Genomic DNA, 22,403 nt, shown 5'->3' on the forward strand with positions numbered 1-22,403 from the left:
TGGATTGCTCTTTCTATCAGACCATTAACCAATATATGGTTTGGAGCTCTCTGAACATGCCGAATACCATTTGGCTTTAGGAAATACACAAAATCCCTTCTGGCAAATGACAACGTCCCATTGATCATGACCAATACTTAGAGAGACTTGCAACCATCATCCCTGTGTCTGCCGAATGAACTCTATGCATGTCAAACCACTTTGAATGAACATTCACAATGACTAATAACTTTGAGCCCATGAAAGGACTGGCCTATTCAACATGTAACTGAGTCCAGGGTTTACCTGACCATTCCCATGTATATGGGGGCGCTGCTGGCTTTTGTCTTTGGTGGCACTCTGGGCACTGCCCCACCAACACAGCTATGTCGGCAACTAATCCTGGCCATCAGACATAACCTCTTGCCAAGATTTTTGTTTTGGAAACCCCTGGATGATCCTGCTGTAGTTCAGTCAGTATCTGGAAGTGATCTTTACTTTGGACAATCACTGTTGCTCCTCAGTTATATGCTGTCCTCTACGGTGATCTGGTCTCACCAGGTCCAGAAACATTTAAATTCTGGTTGTGATGGCCTTTTTGTCTCACCCATCACAAAATTGTTTTATTTCTGACAGGATGGGATCTTTTTCTGTCCACAGTCATATATTGTTAGAGGTGAGTGGAAAGGTGTCCAGAATGTTTAAAACCAGAATGGTGGTGTATCTGCAGTAGGAGGCAGCTCAAGGCAGCTGCATTTGCCACTTAGCCTCCTGGATGGTGTTACAACTTGTAACGGTATGCACTGAGAATAAGGGCCCACCGCTGAATTAGAGCAGAAGCTCTGGATGACACAGCTGTGTCTTCTTTAAGCAGGCCTAGCAAGCGTTTGTAATCTGTAACTATTATAAATTTACATCTGTAAAGTTATCACTGCAATTTTCTCACACCAAAGATAGCCGTCAAACCTTCCTTCTCTATCTGGGCGTATTTGTGTTCGGCATCAGCCAAAGTCTGGGAAGTCTATCGGGTTTTACTCTCCATTGAGCCACTGGTGAGCCAAATTACCTTGATACCATATGGGGAAGCATCGCATGTCAGCACCATATCTCACTTGGGATCACAGTGGGCCAATACCATAGGCATGACAGCTGTTTTTTTCACTTCCTCTACAGGCTACCGCTTGACTACATGACCATTTCCAAAGCTGACCCTTTGTCAATAGCAGATGTAAGGGTGCCAAGACTGAGGCCAGGTTACATATGGATTTCATATAATTATTCACCTAAAGACCTAAGCTCCAGTCCGAATGTGGCAGCCAGGGCACCTTTGATCACCCTCACTTTATCTTCTAAATATTGTAAACCGATCTGTCAACTCTGTAGCTCAAGTAGGTCACTTGGAATCTGGAACACTTATATTTTCCTTTAGAGGGTGTATGCCTGCCTGGGAGAAACTTTTAAGCACTATGTCCAAGTTTTCCAAGTGCTCTTTATTGGCCTTCCCTGTTATTTGTACGTCATGCAGATGAATGGCAATCTGGGGTAAACCTTGTAAAATGTTTTCCATCATCTGCTAGGAGAGGGCACAGGCTAATGATACCACAAATGACAGTCTTGTATATTGGTACAAACCCTAATTGGTATTAACTGGGACATAGTTATGCAACTCCTCATCTTATCGCCATTGTAGGTAGACATGGCTCATACCAGTTTTGCGTAGAATTCCTCTATGCGAGGGAATTGGTATTTATCCAAATGCAAAAAGGTGATTTACTGTTTGCTTAAAATCCCCACAAATGCGAACCAACCCATCAGACTTCACAATTGATAAGACCAGTGTTGCACATTCCACGAACTGTACCAGTTTGATGATTCCTTTGCTTTTCAGCCTCCTGATTTCTACCTCTTCTTTTGCACATTAGGCAAATGGCACTGGACAGGCCTTGCAGAAGCACGGAATTGCCACCTGGTCAATATGTAAGATGGCCTTAGCTCTTTTGATAGAAAGGACTAGGGACTGAGAAATTTCCAAATATTTCATGAGGACTTCACTCAGGCAGCCATTTTCTAATTGAAGACTGTTGAGCCAATCAAGGTAAATCTTTCTCAACCAATTCTACTCTATCAAGCTTGGGCCCAAGCCTTTGACTACAATCAGTGGTAACTGCACCAACTGCATCTCATAGGAGACTGGAACCAAAGATATACCCTTAATCTGTAATGGCTCTCTGGCATTGGTTCTCAGTCCGGCCACGGTCTTGTTCAAACTTAAGAGCTAGAGTCCAGAATGAATCTTGTTAAAGACTGGTTCTGCAATCACTGAAACAAACTGTGTTGGTATCGGCCTCCATTAGAACCAGGTGACCATTTAATCAGACTTTTATTTTGATTGGTTCTAATTTGGATGCTGCTAAGTAATTTAAGTGTTTCAAGCCACGTATAGGTGGACTTTCCAGGATGTGCACTTTCCTGGAATACTGGCCTCGGAGTTTTCTTACACAATTCAGGCTTTGTCAGCTTCCTTTGCTTTGTTGAGTCTGCACACTGGCAGCAACTACAATGGTTTGCCTGCCCAGATCCTGAAGGACCTTTTAGTCATTTGTCTGATGTTCACCTTTGTTTTGGGGTTTTGCTGTGGGCTGACCTGGAGTCCCTTTGGTCAGCATGTGTCCTGCATTAGGCTATGCGATTGCCTACATCCAAGTGGTATTCCCCAAATTCAGTCAGACAGGTGAGGGTGTCCACTTCCTCAAAGAATTCCAGAAGATTTTTCAGGCATGACCTCCCCTTGATGAAACCATGCTGACTTTGCCCTATTTTACTATACAGTCCCAAGTATTCAGAGATCTCATCCTTCACAATGGATTCTAGGATCTTACCACAACTGAGGTTAGGCTAATCAGTCTGTAATTTTCCATCTTTTGCCTTACTCTCTTTTAAAACAGGGATGTCACATTAGAAATATTCCAGTTCTGTGGAACTGTGCCTGACTCTAGCGATTCCTGAAAGATCAACATTAATGTCTTCACTATCTCTTCAGCTATCTCCCTTAGTACTCTGGGGTGTAAAAAATGAGGTCTGCAGATGCTGGAGATCACAGTTGAAAATGTGTTGCTGGTTAAGCCTGAAATTCCTGATGAAGGGCTTATGCCCGAAACGTCGAATTTCCTATTCCTTGGATGCTGCCTGACCTGCTGTGCTTTACTCTGGGGTGTAGTCCAACTTGTCCAGGTAATTTAACCACCTTCAGACCAGTTTTTCTCATACCTTCTTCTCGGTGGCCACCATATTCTGTGCTCCTCCCTAACTCTCTTGAATTTTTGGGTTATTACTCTTGTTTTCCACCAGTGAAGACTGACATATAGTAATTATTTAGTTCTTCAGCTATTTCCTTATTCCCCACTTTCTCTCCAGGGTCATTTTCCAGCAACCCAAATGTCCACTTTTGCCTCTCTTTTGATCTTTATAGATCTTATAAAAAATGCTTACAGTCTTCCTTTACATTACTGGCTAGTTTATCCTCATATTTAATCTTCTCCCAATGCTGCAATGACTCTGTGACTCATGGATTTGAGACGAGACTGCTTCTGTTAAACATGTGACTTAAGAGTCAGACACTGGTTGGAACTGGTTCTCTGTTCAATTAACGATGGCGGCCCTGTTCCCAATGCTGGTGGGCCAATACAAAGCCATCTCTGTTTCTTGCAATATATTGTCAGCATTAATTTCTTTAGTAAACATAGGGGCTTCCTGATTTGTGAATGTTTCCTGTATTTACCAATGGCTATATTACATTGTGTTCTGATTTCCATAAAATTGAGCTCTGAACCCATTTGCAGCCACAGGAACTGCCTATACACCTTAAACCTTGCTTATAATTCTAAGCTTATTGTTCAGAACAGACCTCAATCCATTTCTTACTACCAATTACTGTTTACTTTTAGGTTGCCTTTTATGTTAACTGCCATTCTATTCACCTGTTCTCTCTTTGCTTGTCTTACTTTCCTCTTTATTATCTTATGTTTGGCCATGGTCTCAACTGAAGAATTCATCCGACATGAATCATACAACCTTTCTTATTGTTTCATCATATTTGTTAATTTGTTCACATCCACCTTTCACAGTTGTTGGAATATATCTAGTCTGTAAATATAACATACCTTGTTTAAGACTACCCATTATCCTAATAATATTATTCTGATCAGTTTCTGATACCATTTTATCCTTACTTACCCACTTTTAATTTTAGTTTGACTTTATAAAGTTCTTTGCTCTTTTTCATAACTTAACCAATGGAGTGATCACTCTTACCCAAATGTTCCGTCACAGTCACATGGTCCACGTGGCCTACTCATTCACTAGCATTCCCACCTTCTTGGTTGGACTGAGATCATACCACTCAAGATAGTTTTCCTTGAACATTACTGTTAATCCAGCTCCTTTTATGCCTTGCCCATCTTTTCCAAACACATTGGCTTCTTGAATGTAAGTATCTCATCCATGATTTCGTTATTGCTGCTTTACTATATTCACATATCTCATGAGTCTTATTCATAACTCTTTATGAAATTACATACATACATTCTAAAACTGTCCATCTCTTCCATGTTGATTTTTGTAATCAACTTTTACAAAATATGACATATCTCCATTTGCTTTCTTTTGTTATAAGAAGTAATATTCAACTCTTCCTTTATATGTCTGATTTCAAGATTTACTATCTGGATCCCAAAGTTACTTTAGCTGATCTGAGAAAGGTGGGCCTAGAAATTTGCTTGGAGATATATTTCATCATATTTTTATCATCTTCCCATGATATATTTTCTTATTCCTTGGATCCAATATTGTTCCTATTATTTCTATTCACAGAATCCTTATAGTGCAGAAAGAGACTGTTTGGCCCATCAACTCTGCACCGACCCTCTGAAAAAAATCCCACCCAAACCTAGCCCTCAACCTTATCCCCGTAACCCTGAATTTACCAGGGTTTTTAACTATACATCCCTGCACACATTAGAGCAATTTAGCAATGGCCAATCTATCTAAAGCTGCGCCTCTTTGAACGGTAGGAGAAAATTGGAGCACCCAGAGGAAACCCACACAGACGCAGTAACATATTTTGTGGTGCGAAAAAAAAAGTTACTAGTAGTGTACCGCAAGGATATGTTTTGGGACCACTGCTGTTTGTCATTTTCATAAGTGACCTGGATGAGGGCGTAGAAAAATGGGTAAGTAAATTTGTGCATGACACTAAGATCAATAGAGTTGTGGATAGTGCTAAAGGATATTGTGGGTTACAAAGGGACACAGATAAACTGCACAGCTGGGCTGAGAGATGGTAAATGGAGTTTAATGCGTAAAAGTGTGAGGTGATTCACTTTGGAAGGAGTAACAGGAATAAAGAGTACTGGGCGAATGGCAAAATTCTTGGTCGTGTAGATGAACAGAGAGATCTTTGAAAGTTGCCACTCAGGTTGATAGGATTGTTAAGAACACACACTGTGTGTTAGCTTTTAAGAGTAGAGGGATTGAGTTTCGGAGCCATGAAGTCATGCTGCAGCTATACAAAAAGAGTTTTGTACTCCAAGTGTGCTTGCACTTAGAGTATTGCGTACATTTCTGGTCACCACATTATAGGAAGGATGTGGAAGCTTTGGAAAGAGTTCGTAGAAGATTTACTAGGATGTTGCCTGGTATGGAGGGAAGGTCTTACGAGGAAAGGCTGAGGGACTTGAGGCTGTTTTCATTAGAGAGAAGAAGGTTGAGACGTGATTAATTGAGACATAAGATAATCAGAGGGTTAAATACAGTGGACAGTGAGAGCCGTTTTCCTCAGATGGTAATGGCTAGCATGAGGGGTCATAGCTTTGAATTGAGCGGTGATAGATATAAGTCAGATGTCAGAGGTAGTTTCTTTACTCAGAGAGTAGTAGGGGCGTCGAAGGGTCTGCCGGCAACAGTAGTAGACTTGCCAACTTTAAGGGCATTTAAATGGTCATTGAATAGACATATGGATGAAAATGGAATAGAGGAGGTGAGATGGGCTTCAGATTGGTTTCACAGGTCGGCGCAACATCGAGGACCGAAGGGTCCGCACACAATGTTCGACAGAGAGAATGTGCAAACTCCAAATGATTATTTTAAGAATCAATGCAATTTTAATGATAATTCTGCAAAAAATTGTCAAAAGTAAACTGCTAAATCTACACCAAGTATCATATTACCCCCCAATTTGTGTATTCCCTTCAAATTCGAGCATTAACTTTAAAAATGTTTTTAACGCTTTGAAGAGGATACAGAAGAATTTCTCACTTAACACGTTATAAGCATTGAAATGGAAGACTATCACCAAAACACGAACAAGTATGCTAAAACAGTTGTCCAAGTTTTTAAAATGCATTGTTCAATTTCAAATTTCTATCATGTGAGGTATCTTTTAAGTCAGAGATTCAAAGAAATGCTACATTTACCCAATTGATTTTTTATTTGATGGATCTGATCACCTATTTATTATCATTGACTTAGTTTTAACTGTCTAGCCTGTATTACTACTTACGCAGTAAACTGTCAAGGTAAGTGATGAGCAACTCAAAATCTAGAATTAACTTAATTTGTGGAATCGCTACAGTGCGAAAAGAGGCCATTCAGGACATCAAATTTTCACCGACCCTCTGAACAGCATCCCAACCAGACCCAGACCCTTATGCTATCCCCATAGCCCTGCATTTCACATGGTTAATCCATCTAGCCTGCACATCTCTGAACACGACGGACAATTTAGCATGGCCAATCCACCTAACCTGCACATATGTGGGAAGAAACCAGAGCACCCGGAAGAAATCCATGTGCAAACTCCACGCAGACAGTGGAATCAAATGCAGGTTCCTGGTGCTGCAAAGCAGTGATGCTAATCACTGAGATATCATGCCACCCTTTTGAATGTTAGCTCTAACGTATATCTATTAGGGCCAGATACCCAGTATTCTATTGACAGGAGGGATATTCCAGAATATTTATTTTGCATGAGGACATGCGTAAGATTTACTCTTGTCAAAAATAAGCCCCAAACAAGTTATGTGATTCTTTTTCCCCAGTGAGTGGTTTTTGACATGGCAGCTCTACCATTCAGTAGCATCTCTCAAATCAATGCTGGGGAGCTCATCTGAAAAAATCCCAGTTACCCCAAGGACAGAGTCTCACTTCTCCATTCACCAAAGATGATTCTCACTCAAAAGAGGGCTGAAGATTCTGGCCTTAGTGTCTAAAGAAGCCATGATATCAGAAGCAATGCAGTATTATGGTGGCATTAAGTCCAACCCGTTGGTTTCAAACCTCAATGAAAAACAGATTGGACTTTGCAAATTTTCAAGTAGTCAAATTTAAACTTTGGCTCTTATAATATTTATTTAAATGAACAACTATTCCCAGAAACTCTGCTTTCTACTTTTTTGTAAGGGGCAAGGAATATTTTAAGAATCACTGCAATTTTTGATGAAAATTTTGTAAAATTATCAAAAAGCAAACTGCTAAATCTACACATAACATCATATCAACCCCAATTAGATTATGTCCTTCAAGTTTGAGCATGGTTTTCAAAATGGTTTTAAAGCTTTGAAGAGGGTACAGAAGTATTTCTTTCTTAACCACATTAGAACTGTAAAAATTGAAGACAATCACTACAACATGAACAAGAATGCTAAAACAATCATCCAAGTTTCTCAAATGCTTTGCTCAATTTCAAACTTCTCTCACATTAGGTAGCTTTAAGTCACAAAGCCTCAAATAAACGCTACACTTATAAAGACTTGTATCCAATGGAATTTTGATTTGATGGATCTGGCCATCTATTTATGATCACTGACTTCATTTAAATGTCTCGTCTGCTTTACTATTTACCCAGTAATCTGTAAAGATAAGCAATAAACAAATCAAATTCTAGAATTAAATTGTAGAATCTCTATAGTGTGGAAAGAGGCCATTCAGCTCATCAAGTCTTCATTGACCTTCCAAATAGCAGCTCACACAGACCCAAGCTGCCATCCTATCTCCATAACCCTACATTTACTCATGACTAATCTACCTGGCCTGCACATCCCTGGACACAATGGACAATTTAACACAGTCAAATCACCTAACCTGCACATCTTTGGACTGTGGAAGGAAATCCAAGCATTTGGTGGAAACCTTCGCAGACACAGGAAGAATGTGACAACTTCACAAAGACAGCCACCCAAGACTTGAATAAAACCAGTGTCACTGGCATTGTGCAGCAATAGTGCTAACCATTGAGCCACTGTGCCACCCAAGAAACCGACTAGTATACATTAAGGCCCAAGGGTTATTTCAACAATGAATAACGTGTTTAAAAGAATATTAGTGCTGAATTGTTATAAGTAATCTAAGCAGACATTATCCTTGATGGGGAGATGACTACATTTTGCAATGACTCTGTATTGGCCAATGATATGGTATGATGCAAACATTTGATGAAATAATTGGTTAAACTCACTTGTAACTTCACACTTCATAGTTACATTTCTATTGTCATTTAAAGCTACAATACCTGATCGAGGTGTACAAAATAACGAGTGGAATAGATAGAGTCAATAGCCAGAGACTTTTCCCCAGGGCGGGATTGACTGGTACAAGAAGCCATAGTTTGAAGATATTAGGAGGAAGGTATAAAGGAGGTAGGTTCTTTACGCAGAGAGTCTTGAATGCCAGCTGTGGTGGTGGAAGCAGAGTCACTGGGGACATTTAGGCGACTGCTAAACATGCACATGGGCAGCAGTGAGTTGAGGGGTGCGTAGGTTAAATTACTATATTTTACATTAGGATTAAATCTCAGCACAACATAGTGGACCAAAGAGCCTGTTCTGTGCTGTACTTTTCTATGTTCTACCAATTGGTTTTACTTAATTTCTCCAATTTAAGTGCACAAACGGACAATGTATAGTTGAGTTCCTGGAATTGTTTGCACACAAACAGACAGATGAATGAACTTTAAATAAAGTTATCTAAATGAGACAACTCTGGAACAGTAAAAACAATGCTTTTCATTTACGAAATGTCAACGGCAGGCCACCTAATGTTCAAGACTGTGGCGATGACACACTTAAACCCAATTGTTCATGCAAAATGCCTTCAGCTGTTTAATACCAAATTGACATACCAACCTACAGTCTGACAATTCCCACCACAGCTGAATGAAACTTAATGATGTTAAACTGTATTGGAAGCAGTCTTGAAAGATAACTTAATAGGGGAGACATCAATTAAGCAATTCCCCAAAATTTGACTTTTTGTTTAATATGGTAAATATATAAACACTTACTGGATATAGAATAGAATTAAGATGTGGATTTTAAAAAGAATAGAGAAAGTTACCAAAAAATTTCAACAATAGAAGCCCATGAGACAAAAGAAACTAGGTACACCAATTCATCCAACATTCAATTCTTTAAAGCTTTATTGTTTGAATCTAAGAAAAACTGTCCAGGTGTGATGGCAAAATTATTCTAATTCAGCCTCTTTTCAATTATTTTGTGCCTGTGATTATTTAATTTTCATCTAATAATGTAACTAGATACTATGCAAAATATAAACAACTTAGGCAATTTTCTTGGGTTCAGGCCTCACCTGTGTAAAAAATAAAGCTCTAACTGCTTGTGAGGGAAGTGTATTTGCAACCTCACATGTAGTTACTAATGCTCAAAAGCAATGCACTGAAATATTATTCTTTGGGGAAAGTTAGAAATCTTCATGAGTGAGATACAGAATTGTTTCAATTGAATGATATTACCTCATCATCATCAGCATCATACTGAGCATAGTGCTGTTCCAGCAGTTCTCGTTGATGTCGTTCCTGCTCCAGGGTTTGGCTGATCAGCTGAGCAACTTCACTGCTCTGGCCAGGTTTCTCTCGTCCAATCAGGAACCTGCAGAAAAAGTCATTCTCTATTTATTTTCTAACTATTATCATTTAAAATAACTGAACAGTGGCATATTAGAAAACTGAGCACTGAACTTCTAAAGTGAACATATTCAAACTGTGCATTCAATATAAAATATGTAATTTCAAAAAAGTATAATGAGAAATATATTTTACTTCTAAACTGACATTATTTCATTTTATAATGGAACGGCTTCACATACACGCACATTGGATTCAAATTCGGCACATAAAAAACAATGTGAATCATGCACTGACCAAATTCCTTGCGTTCCAGAAAAATGAAGTTTTAAAAATTCATCTTGAATTATCTTCAACTATCTTCACAGAGATCCTTGATAGTCGGGCTTAGTTTTATATTTGAACATTTATATTACATTGAAGTAGAAAGCACTGAATAAGAAAAATCTACGTATTGTGTTATATACAGAAATAGACAGCCAAACTCAATCATCTTTCTACCTCTGTGTACGCAACAAAGTAAAATTAAAACCTGCAAAGACCCTCAAAATTGACCTCAATGATTCTTATCTAGACATTTGAATAACCAATCCCAGATTCTGTGAATACTCAATTCCAGAAGTTAGTTTGGATCTTCAACAAAAGCAATTTATTAACAATATAATAATTTAACAGAATAAAGGTTAACAACAAAGTAATCTTATTAGTCAATGCAATAAATCCAAATATGAGGACTGATTTAGCACAGTGGGCTCAAGAACTGGTTTGCAATATAGAGAAATGCCAATGGCATGGGTGCAATTTCCAGACCAACATAAGTTCATGAAGGACACATCTCTTCAACCTCTCCCCTAGTTTGAGGTGTGGTGATCCTCAGGTTAAACAACGATCAGTGTCTCCCTCTAAAGAGAGGACAGCCTTATGGTTTGGTAAGACCATGGTGACTTTACCTTTAAACCCAAAAACCTTTGTGTGAATTGAACTGAAAACAAAAGACAAATAAACAGCAACCAAACACCATTAATGAATAAATAAAACAACAAAACTGGTCACATTGCTGAAGTGGTTTTCACACTGTGTTCCCACAAGCATAGATGATGGCTTCTCAGTTGATTTTCTGAAGATGTCAAAAAAGATCATTTTTTTCAATCCACTCAGATAAAGGCAGTAATGCTTATAACTTAGTTTTATTTTCTGAACTTACAAGAAAGGTTAGGTAGACAGTCTTAATGCTGTAACATCAACAGCTAGATTCCTTTTATTTCCAACAGCAAAAACATTTCAAAACTCAATTCCAACTCAGACCACTCTGACTTGGACAGAATGATTGTCTCCTCCACAAGGTCCTAGTTACCATTTAACATCTGCCATCAGATTTTTCCAGATCTGCTGCCAGCTCCCAGGTACTGACCTCATGAATAGCCAACTTCTGCTATCTTTTTGTAATTATTTTCCCTGTGATGAAGCTTCTCCAGAATCTTTTGGTCAAGAACGATATCTGCAATTAACTTCCAGGCCAGGCCTCACAAATAAACAAAAGCTTGTTTTCTCTCTTCTCCTTTTAACACAAGCTGTTACCCACAATCCAAAAGCCATCTTTAGCCCAGAGTTCCCAGATCCAAAACCAAAATTTATAAATGAATAAGAATTATAAAAATAAATCAGTGAGGGTTCTCACAGTTGCCATAAATCAATGGATTATTAATTTCCATAGGACACAAACATTCAAAAAAGAAGTAGGTCCTTGAGCTCCTCCTCGAGGTTGCTCCTCAATATTGGGAAAATACAGCAAAAATTTTTTTTAAATCAGATTCTCGATATAGAGAAAACATGCTACAATTTACCCATTAGGAGTGAGGTGGCGAGTACAAGATCTTGTGACTGAGCAGCAATTGCATTTTTTTCTATGCAATTGCATGTCATTATTAGCAAAACTACTTCTATGTAGCTCTCAAATTTATTTTCCTTTCCACAAAACTAACCAGAGAAAATTCCCAATTTGCCATTTGCTTCTTTGGACGTTCTGTCTTCACCACAACATCCCCGCCTGCTCCTTGACTCCTCCATTCATATGGACTTTATCCATGCAAGTGGGTATCTCCTAACCAATCGGCATTACATCATCATGCCTGTCATGGACTATCTCATGCACCATTTCAGCTATTCAGGAATTCACTTAGCAGCCTGGGGCATTTAGAACTTAAATACTTCAATCAGATCGATTGTGGGGGATACAATGATAATAATGCCACTGAAAGTCAAGAGATGGTGGTTAAATTGTCTCTCATTGAAGATGGTCATTGCCAAGCATTTGTGTGGCATGAATACAGGCCCACAGTAAGACAGTCAGTTCATTCATTCTGCCCACAGTCTGCACCCTTGTTCACACTGGGATTACAAATCTCAGACCTACTGGCTGAAGCTCCTCCAAAGCTAAATTCTGGATTACCATGCCTTTCAAGTCCCTTGGAGTGAGACTCTTCCTCAGAACTCCGTTAACTCTGATTTCTCTCCACAGATACTGCCAGACCTGTTGATCTTTTCCAACAAATTATAAAATTGTACTCTTCAGCTGTAATAATGTTTCCTGATTCAAATCAACTGGTCAGTTCAAAAAGACATGGAGGAAATACATACTAATTACTATTTCGGCAAACTTCTCTTCAGCTGTGACAAATAGAACCAGATTGAAGCGCTTCAGCGCCATTGCTTTTTATCTCCAGCTGCCGGTGCCTTTTATGCAAGTCTACTCACCTTTTTATTATGCTGCTGTCCCCTTTTTTCCACATTGTTTGGAAAGCTGTTGACCACAGTCTCTCTTGCACTCTTTATGAAACTAAATCAAGTTGTTAGATTTCTCCCTCTCTCTGCAAGTAAACTATGCTGTCACCCTTTGAGGATTTTGAATCATCCTTAGCTAATTATGGCACATGCAATTACAGCAACAGTATCCGTGGACTTAAAAGTTCTCCAACTCTCCCTTCACCTGCTTCTGGCTCGTGGCTTTGTCTAATCAAGTGCTTTCCTCCTTAGACCTCAACTGTCCTAACCCAAAATCATTTTCACATTATTTCTTATCCCTTTCACAAGTACCACTTTAATTGTCAGTTTCTCAATAGACTATGAGTCAATGCTTTTTCAATTAATATCATTTTTCACACGCTTCAGGCTATAATAACAATTTCTTTAAATAGGTGTACAGAGGAACATCGATTATCTGAATATCAAGTATTCAAATATCGGATTATCCGAAGGAGATCCCAAGGTCCCGATAGAAACATGATGTCAAAGAGCTCTTTCAACCATGATCGCGTCTTTTGTTTACAGGTACAATGATTAAAAACAAACCCGGCTCACTGCTGCCGAGAACAGTCCTTTTATTTAAAGTCTGGTTGAATATTTGTAGCTCGGGTGTCCGTTGTTGTGGTTCTGTTCGCCGAGCTGGAAGTTTTTGCTGCAAACGTTTCGTTCCCTGGCTAGGGAACATCATCAATGCTATTGGAGCCTCCTGTGAAGCGCTGCTTTGATGTTTCTTCCGGTATTTATAGTGGTTTGTTCTTGCCGCTTCCGGGTGTCAGTTTCAGCTGTAGTAGTTTGTATGTGGGGTCCAGGTTGATGTGTCTGTTGATGGATCTTCTTGCCGTTTCCGGGTGTCAGTTTCAGCTGTAGTGGTTTGTATATGGGGTCCAGGTCTACGTGTCTGTTAATGGAGTTTGTGGATGAATGCCATGCCTCTAGGAATTCCCTGGCTGTTCTCTGTCTGGCTTGTCCTATGATGGTAGTGTTTTCCCAGTCAAATTCATGTTCCTGGTTGTCTGAGTGTATGGCTACTAGGGATAGCTGGTCGTGTCGTTTTGTGGCTAGCTGATGTTCATGGATGCGGATTGTTAGCTGTCTTCCTGTTTGTCCTATATAGTGTTTTGTGCAGTCCTTGCATGGTATTTTGTAAACTACGTTAGTTTGGCTCGTGCTGGCTATTGGGTCCTTTGTTCTAGTGAGTTGTTGTCTGAGTGTGGAAGTTGGCTTGTGTGCTGTTATGAGTCCTAAGGGTCGCAGTAGTCTGGCTGTCAGTTCTGAGACGCTCCTGACGTATGGTAGTGTGGCTAGTCCTTTTGGTTGTGGCATGTCCTCGTTCCGTGGTCTATCTCTTAGGCATCTGGTGATAAAGTTGCGTGGGTATCCGTTTTTGGCGAATACCTTGTATAGGTGTTCCTCTTCCTCTTTTCGCAGTTCTGGTGTACTGCAGTGTGTTGTGGCTCTTTTGAATAGTGTCCTGATGCAGCTTCGTTTGTGTGTGTTGGGGTGGTTACTTTCATAGTTTAGGACTTGGTCTGTGTGTGTTGGTTTCCTGTGTACCCTTGTGGTGAATTCTCCGTTGGGTGTTCTCTCTACTAACACGTCTAGGAATGGGAGTTGGCTATCCTTTTCCTCTTCTCTCGTGAATCGTATTCCTGTGAGTGTGGCGTTGATGATTCGGTGTGTTTTTTTTATTTCTGTGTTTTTGATGATTACAAAGGTGTCATCGACGTATCTGATCCAGAGTTTGGGTTGGATTTGTGGTAGGGCTGTATGTTCTAACCTTTGCATAACTGCCTCTGCTATGAGTCCCGAGATTGGTGATCCCATGGGTGTTCCGTTGATTTGTTCGTATATCTGATTGTTGAATGTAAAGTGTGTGGTGAGGTACAGGTCTAGTAGTTTAAGTATGCCGTCCTTGTTGATAGGTTCGGCCTCCTGTGTTCTGTTATGTATGTCCAGTAGGTTGGCTATTGTTTCTCTGGCTAGGGTTTTGTCAATTGATGTGAACAGTGCCGTCACATCGAATGATACCATGGTTTCTTCTTTGTCTATGTGTGTATTCCTGATGATGTCCAAGAATTCCTGTGTTGATTGTATGGAGTGTTTGGATCCGCTGACTAGGTGTTTCAGTTTTTGTTGTAGTTCTTTGGCCAGTTTGTATGCTGGTGTCCCTGGTAGTGATACTATGGGTCTGAGTGGGATGTCTGGTTTGTGTACTTTGGGTAGTCCATAGAATCTGGGGGTGTTGTTGCTTTCAGGTTTCATTCTTTGCTGGTCCGCTTTGGTTATCTGTCCGTTTTTTTGTAGATTCCTTAGTGTGTTGATTATTCTATTGGTGAGTTGTGGTGTGGGGTCGGAATCCTTCCTTTGGTAGGTGTTGGTGTCTGCGAGTAGTTGTTGTGCTTTATTGATGTAGTCTGATTTATCTAAGATGACTGTCATTCTGCCTTTATCTGCCGGTAGTATGATTCTGTTCTTGTCATTTTTCATTGCTTTCAGTGCTTCCCTCTCCTTGGTGTTGAGGTTATGTGTATGCCGTTTTCTTATCATTATAGGTACGACCGTTTGTCTCACTGTTTGTTGTGTCTCTTCTGTCAGTCCATTGTTCCTGAGTGTGCATTCTAGTGCTGCTAGGAAGTCTGCTGTGTTGGCATCCCTGTAGTTGTATTTGAGTCCCTTGGCCAGTATAGTTCTTTCCGTGTCTGTGAGCTGTCTGTGGGAGAGGTTTTTAACCCAGGTGTGTGTTGTAGTGTCCTCCTGTTTGTGGGTTAGTTTGTCCATTTTTTCTTTTAGTGCCGTTTTTTTGCGAAGTGTTGTCCTGTTCTGTCCTATAGTGATAGCCTGTTCTATGGTCCGGGACCATTCCTGATTAGTGGTTTTTAAAATTAACGACTTTTGGCGCGCAATTTCTTGCTTGTATTTGTGCAGTCGGTTGTGAGCGTCTGTGATCATTACCTGGACCATCCTGAATCCGTTCTTCTTGGCTGTTTCCCTGGCTTGTGGATTATTTACTGGAGGTCTGTACTTGACACATTGTGGCAGGATTTGATTTTTTCTGCATTCGTGGAGGAACCGGAGTTGTTCATGTGTTGCGCTTAGGCGGTTAGTGCGGGATTCCCATCTCCTGGCTTGTCTCAGCGTTTCTCGCCCGTAAGTGTTTAAAGTCTGGTTGAATATTTGTAGCTCGGGTGTCCGTTGTTGTGGTTCTGTTCGCCGAGCTGAATTCTTAGACATCATCAGGAATACACACATAGACAAAGAAGAAACCATGGTATCATTCGATGTGACGGCACTGTTCACATCAATTGACAAAACCCTAGCCAGAGAAACAATAGCCAACCTACTGGACATACATAACAGAACACAGGAGGCCGAACCTATCAACAAGGACGGCATACTTAAACTACTAGACCTGTGCCTCACCACACACTTTACATTCAACAATCAGATATACGAACAAATCAACGGAACACCCATGGGATCACCAATCTCGGGACTCATAGCAGAGGCAGTTATGCAAAGGTTAGAACATACAGCCCTACCACAAATCCAACCCAAACTCTGGATCAGATACGTCGATGACACCTTTGTAATCATCAAAAACACAGAAATAGAAAAAACACACCGAATCATCAACGCCACACTCACAGGAATACGATTCACGAGAGAAGAGGAAAAGGATAGCCAACTCCCATTCCTAGACGTGTTAGTAGAGAGAACACCCAACGGAGAATTCACCACAAGGGTACACAGGAAACCAACACACACAGACCAAGTCCTAAACTATGAAAGTAACCACCCCAACACACACAAACGAAGCTGCATCAGGACACTATTCAAAAGAGCCACAACACACTGCAGTACACCAGAACTGCGAAAAGAGGAAGAGGAACACCTATACAAGGTATTCGCCAAAAACGGATACCCACGCAACTTTATCACCAGATGCCTAAGAGATAGACCACGGAACGAGGACATGCCACAACCAAAAGGACTAGCCACACTACCATACGTCAGGAGCGTCTCAGAACTGACAGCCAGACTACTGCGACCCTTAGGACTCATAACAGCACACAAGCCAACTTCCACACTCAGACAACAACTCACTAGAACAAAGGACCCAATAGCCAGCACGAGCCAAACTAACGTAGTTTACAAAATACCATGCAAGGACTGCACAAAACACTATATAGGACAAACAGGAAGACAGCTAACAATCCGCATCCATGAACATCAGCTAGCCACAAAACGACACGACCAGCTATCCCTAGTAGCCATACACTCAGACAACCAGGAACATGAATTTGACTGGGAAAACACTACCATCATAGGACAAGCCAGACAGAGAACAGCCAGGGAATTCCTAGAGGCATGGCATTCATCCACAAACTCCATTAACAGACACGTAGACCTGGACCCCATATACAAACCACTACAGCTGAAACTGACACCCGGAAACGGCAAGAAGATCCATCAACAGACACATCAACCTGGACCCCACATACAAACTACTACAGCTGAAACTGACACCCGGAAGCGGCAAGAACAAACCACTATAAATACCGGAAGAAACATCAAAGCAGCGCTTCACAGGAGGCTCCAATAGCATTGATGATGTTCCCTAGCCAGGGAACGAAACGTTTGCAGCAAAAACTTCCAGCTCGGCGAACAGAACCACAACAGTCCTTTTATTTTCACAGTCTTTAAATTACTGACCTTTCGCCCTCTCTCTCTCTTCCTGCACACTTTCCCTGGAGTTCTACACAGGGGTGTACTCTGAACCCCCCATATCCCCACATAACCTCTCCAACATTGTCCTGTACAGGGCAGAGGTGGAACCTATCAAAATGTTGAAGTGAAAAGTTGTGTGTGCGCGCTATTTGGAGACTTGCCCCACAAAGGCAGCAGCCGTCTGACTGTTGGTGTACATTCCGGCTGCCCCGGCGAGGGGGAGTCGGGGTGGGGCGGATGGGGTCTGGGATGGATGGGCTCTGGGATGGATGAGATCTGGAGTGGATAGGATTGGGGGGGGGGGGGGGGGGATGGGGTTGAAGCAAATGGAGTTTGGGGTGCGAGCGGAACACGGCGCCGGGGTGGGGGCGGCGGGGATCACTCGCAGTGTGCTGCTGCCTCGTCTCCTGAATGGGGAGCAGACTTCACAGAAAACTCTGAACCCCAGAGGAAATCAATTAACCGAATAATCAATTATCTGAATGAAATAGTGCTCACCCATCTCGTTCCAATAATCGAGGTTCCTATGTACATATCTGAGATATTTTCTTCAGTGCATTTTCATCATGCATTTCCTCATATCAGTTACCTCAGATGTATCAATAACTTCTACATACCTAGATCATGATAGCAAGATTATGCCACACAATCTTGTTATTCAGGTGATCTTTTTGAGAGATGAATTTTTTTTTGGAGGAGGGGGTTGCACGTGTATCCTCCCCACTTGGTGCCAAAGTTGCTGGTCAAGGATAAATAATTCAGTGCAACTTTGTTCACAAGAAAATTTCAGAGGTAAGGGCATCAGTATCTCCATGAGAAAGTTGCCAATGATTATACCTTCCTTTCATTTGATACACTCCATTTAACTACACCCAAGGTGAGTCAATTTCATTGCCATTCGTAGTTGTACCACTTTTTCCCTGTCACTATTCATTTATTCCAAGTGGAATATCCCAGTAATTAACATGTTATCATATTCAGAGGCTTTGCAGAAACTTTATTGTCCAAATGGAAAAACAAAATTTTCACAATATCTGTAAAACTGGGATTAAACATTGCTGTGTGGTTCCAAGCATTAACAAATTCTGCTCATTCTTTCTTACAAAAAAAACTTTACTCAAGTGTAACTTGCTAAATTAGCTTGATGTTTTTCTTTTAAATTTTTCAATAATTGCATGAAACCTTGTCCCTAGAGATTGTGGAATCATCATTAATTCCACAATCTCACTCATAACGTGGGTGCAAGCATGGAAAATGTTAGCAAGTCAAGCTCTACCACAACTGTTACAGAATTCATGTAGCCTCAATGCTGTCCACATTAAACTCTAACGCTTAAACTGCAGTCATTAGCAGCAAATTTCAAGGATTTTTACATCTAATGTGATCGGCAGTCAAGGAATTTTATAGAATGTGAAAGGAGAGCTTAACCGTTGACCATTACAATATCTTTCATCCATGGGATGTCTGAATAGGCTGTCCATCTCTCATATGGATGCGACTTCACCAGGTTGGACAGTCATAAAAACACTAGATTTAACATACTGAGTGCAAGTGAACACAAAAGCACAGCACAATAAAGCTCCCTGCATTGGTTGTCCACAGAGATCTCCATGTCTTCACATCAACAGTAAAATTCCCCTTTGGCCAAGTATAACATCTTTTCTGCATCTGGGGATGAAGCCTTCTGTCACATACTGCCTGGCCTGGTTACATCTATTCAATATCTTAGTCAGTCGCCTATCTTTGTATAATTAAAAGCTTTTTCCTTAAGTTTGTTACTATCGTTAATCTTTCTAGTTAACCACAGACAATATTTTGAACAGAGCGGCGAGGAGGGAGCGCAGAGAGAAACGAGGACTGCTGTGAAATTTTTAAGTGGGTGAGAACTAAACCTGAGACCCTACATCATAAGGCCTTCCACCCACTCACCTCCTCTAACCTTAATAAGGGTCTGCAAACTCAGTAAGTTTTCAGGTTTTCTCTTTTTTTTCTTCTCTTCCTTGTTTAGTCCTATGTGGGCTTTCACATTAGCACGGTATGGCTAATAAGGCAGTTGCATGTTCCTCCTGCAGAATGTGGCAGGTGAGAGACACGACATGTCTTTGCCAACCACATCTGCTGGAAGTGCACACAACTCCATCCCCTCGAAAACCAACTTAGGGAACTGGAGCTAGAGCTGGATGAACTGCGGATCATCTGGGAGGCTGAGGGAGAAATTGAGAGGATGTACAGGGAGCTGGTCACTCCTCAGACACAGGATAAGGACAGCTGCTTTACAGTCAGGGGGAGGAAAGGGAACCAACAGATAGAGCAGGGATCACCTGTGGCTGTTCCCCTCAGCAATAAGTATACTGTTTTGGATACTGCTGGTGGGGACAGCCTACCGGGGAAAGTCATAGTTGTCAGGTCTCTGGCATTGAGGCTCAGAAGGGAAGGGGGAAGAATAGAAAAGCGCCAGTGGTAGAGGACTCAATAGTTAGACGGATTAACAGGAGATTTTGTGGTCATGAACAGAACTCCTGGAAGGTATGCTGCCTCCCCAGTGCCAGGATCCAGGATGTCACCGATCGTATTTATAGGATTCTGAAGGGGGAGGGAGAGCAGCCAGAAATCGTGGTACATATTAGCACCAATGATATAGCCAGGAAAGGGATTGAGGATCTGAAGAGTGACTACACAGAACTAGGTTGGAAACTGAAGAGCAGGATGAGTAGTGTTCTCAGGTTTGCTACCAGTGCCACGAGATAGTAAGGTGAGAAACAGGCAACAAGTGCAGCCTAACACGTGGCTGCGCAGTTGGTGCAGGAGGGAGGGCTTCAGATATTTAGACCATTGGGATGCCTTGTGGGGAAGGTGGGATCTGTACACGAAGGACGGGTTGCACCTGAATTGGAGGGGCAAAAATGTCCTCAGTGGGAGATTTGCTCGTGTGGTTCAGGAGGATTTAAACTAGTTTGGCAGGGAGGTGGGAACCAAAGCTACATATCTGAGAGGAGGGTAGTTAGATATGGGGAAGTGACAGGATGTAATGAATCTATCGGGAAGGTTATTCATGTGATGGAACAAAGGGATTGGTTAAAGTGTGTCTGCTTTAATGCAAGGAGTGTCAGAAATAAGAGTGATGAAAATAGAGCATGGATCAGTACTTGGGACAATGATGTTGTGGCCATAACGGAGATGTGGGTTTCACAGGGGCAGGAATGGTTGCTATATGTTCCAGGGTTCAGAATATTCAAAAAGATCAGGGAGGGGGGAAAAAGAGGAGGGGGTATAGCATTGCTAATCAGAGAGTGCATCACAGCTACAGAAACAAAGGTTGTTGAGGAAGGTTTGTCTTGTGTGGAAGTTAGGAACAGCAAGGTAGCAGCCATCTCATTGGGGGGTTTTCTACAAACCCCCTAATAGCAGTTGGGAGATTGAAGAACTCATAGGCTGGCAGATTTTGGAAAAATGCAAATGTAGTAGGATTGTTGTTATGGATGACTTCAACTTTCCCAATATCGACTGGAACCTCCTTTGTACAGATGGTTGGATGCAGCCATTTTTGTCAGGTGTGTTCAGGAGGGTTTCCTTACTCAATACGTGGACAGGCCGACTAGGGGAGAGGCCATTTTGGATTTGGTGCTCGACAATGAGCCAGGACAGGTGTCAGATCTCGTGATAGAAGAACACTTTGGTGACAGTGACCACAACTGCCTTACATTTACCATAGCCTTGGAGAGGGAAAGGAACAGTTACCAAAGGAAGATATTTAATTGGGGAAAAGGAAATTATGATGCTATCAGACAGGAGTTGGGAAGTATAGATACGGAGCAATTGTTCCACAGAAAGGGCTCAATAGACATGTGGAAACTATTTAAGGAGCAGTTGTTGCGAGTGATGCACAAATTTGTTCCTCTGAGACAAGCAAGAAGGGGTAAGGTTAAGGAGCCTTGGATGACGAGAACAGAAGAGCTCCTCGTCAAGAAGAAGAAGGCAGCTTACATAAGGTGTAGGAAGAAAGGATATAGGACAGCTTGACAGGATTACAGGCTTACTAGAAAGGAGCTCAGAAATGGACTGAGGAGAGCCAGGAGAAGGCATGAAAAAAGCTTGGCAGGAAAGATTAGGGACAACCAAAAGCATTTTACTCATAAGTGAGGAATAAGGGAATGATCAGGGAGATGGTACGACGGTCAGGGATAGCATATGGAACTTGTGCGTGGAGTCTGAGCAGACAGGGGAAGCCCTAAAGGAGTTTTTTGCTTCAGTTTTCACTAAGGAAAGGGACCTTGTTGTGAATGAGAACTTTGGGGAGCTGAGAGACAGGCTTGAACTGATCAAGATTGATGAAGTTGATGCGCTGGAAATTTTGGCAAACATTAAGATTGCTAAGTCCTCAGGCCAGACCAGATTTATCATAGGTTGTTCCGGGAAGTGAGAAAGGAGGTTGCTAAGCCGCTGGCGAAGATCTTTGCTTCTTCCCTCTCCATGGGAATCATACCAGAGGATTGGAGGGAAGCAAATGTTGTTCCTCTTTTCAAGAAGGGGAATAGGGAATCCCTGGCAATTACAGACCAGTCAGTCTTACGTCAGTGGTCAGCAAGGTTTTGGAAAAAATTCTGAGGGAAAGGATTTATGACTATTTGGAAAAGCATAGTGTGATTAAAAGCAGTCAGCATGATTTTGTGAGGGGCAGGTCATGCTCACAAATCTTCAGTTCTTTGAGGAGATGACAAGACAGGTCAACGAAGGTCAGGCAGTGCATGTGGTGTATAAGGACTTCAGCAAGGCATTTGATAAGGTTCCCCATGGTAGATTCATTCATAAAGTCAGAAGGTATGGGATATAGGGAGATTTGGCTGTCTGGATTCAGAATTGGTTGGCTGACAGAAGGCAGAGAGTGGTTGTAGATGGGAAGTATTCTGCCTGGAGATCAGTGGTGAATGGTGTCCCGCAGGGCTCTGTTCTTGGGCGTCTGCTCTTTGTAGTTTTTATAAAT

At 41.4% G+C, this 22,403-nt stretch overlaps 1 protein-coding gene across 6 annotated transcripts in view; it reads right to left on the reverse strand.

Annotated features, from left to right (window-relative positions):
- ppp1r9a (protein phosphatase 1, regulatory subunit 9A) overlaps window positions 1-22,403 on the reverse strand; it is a 425,367-nt gene that overhangs the window by 245,000 nt on the left and 157,964 nt on the right. For all 6 annotated transcript variants that reach the window (XM_060824768.1, XM_060824770.1, XM_060824766.1 and 3 more), the window contains exon 5: window positions 9,782-9,917. In XM_060824768.1, the coding sequence (XP_060680751.1) occupies window positions 9,782-9,917 (136 nt within the window). The remainder of the gene's footprint in view (window positions 1-9,781; window positions 9,918-22,403) is intronic.

The sequence above is a fragment of the Hemiscyllium ocellatum genome, chromosome 5, assembly GCF_020745735.1.
Source record: "Hemiscyllium ocellatum isolate sHemOce1 chromosome 5, sHemOce1.pat.X.cur, whole genome shotgun sequence".
Lineage (NCBI taxonomy): Eukaryota > Metazoa > Chordata > Chondrichthyes > Orectolobiformes > Hemiscylliidae > Hemiscyllium > Hemiscyllium ocellatum.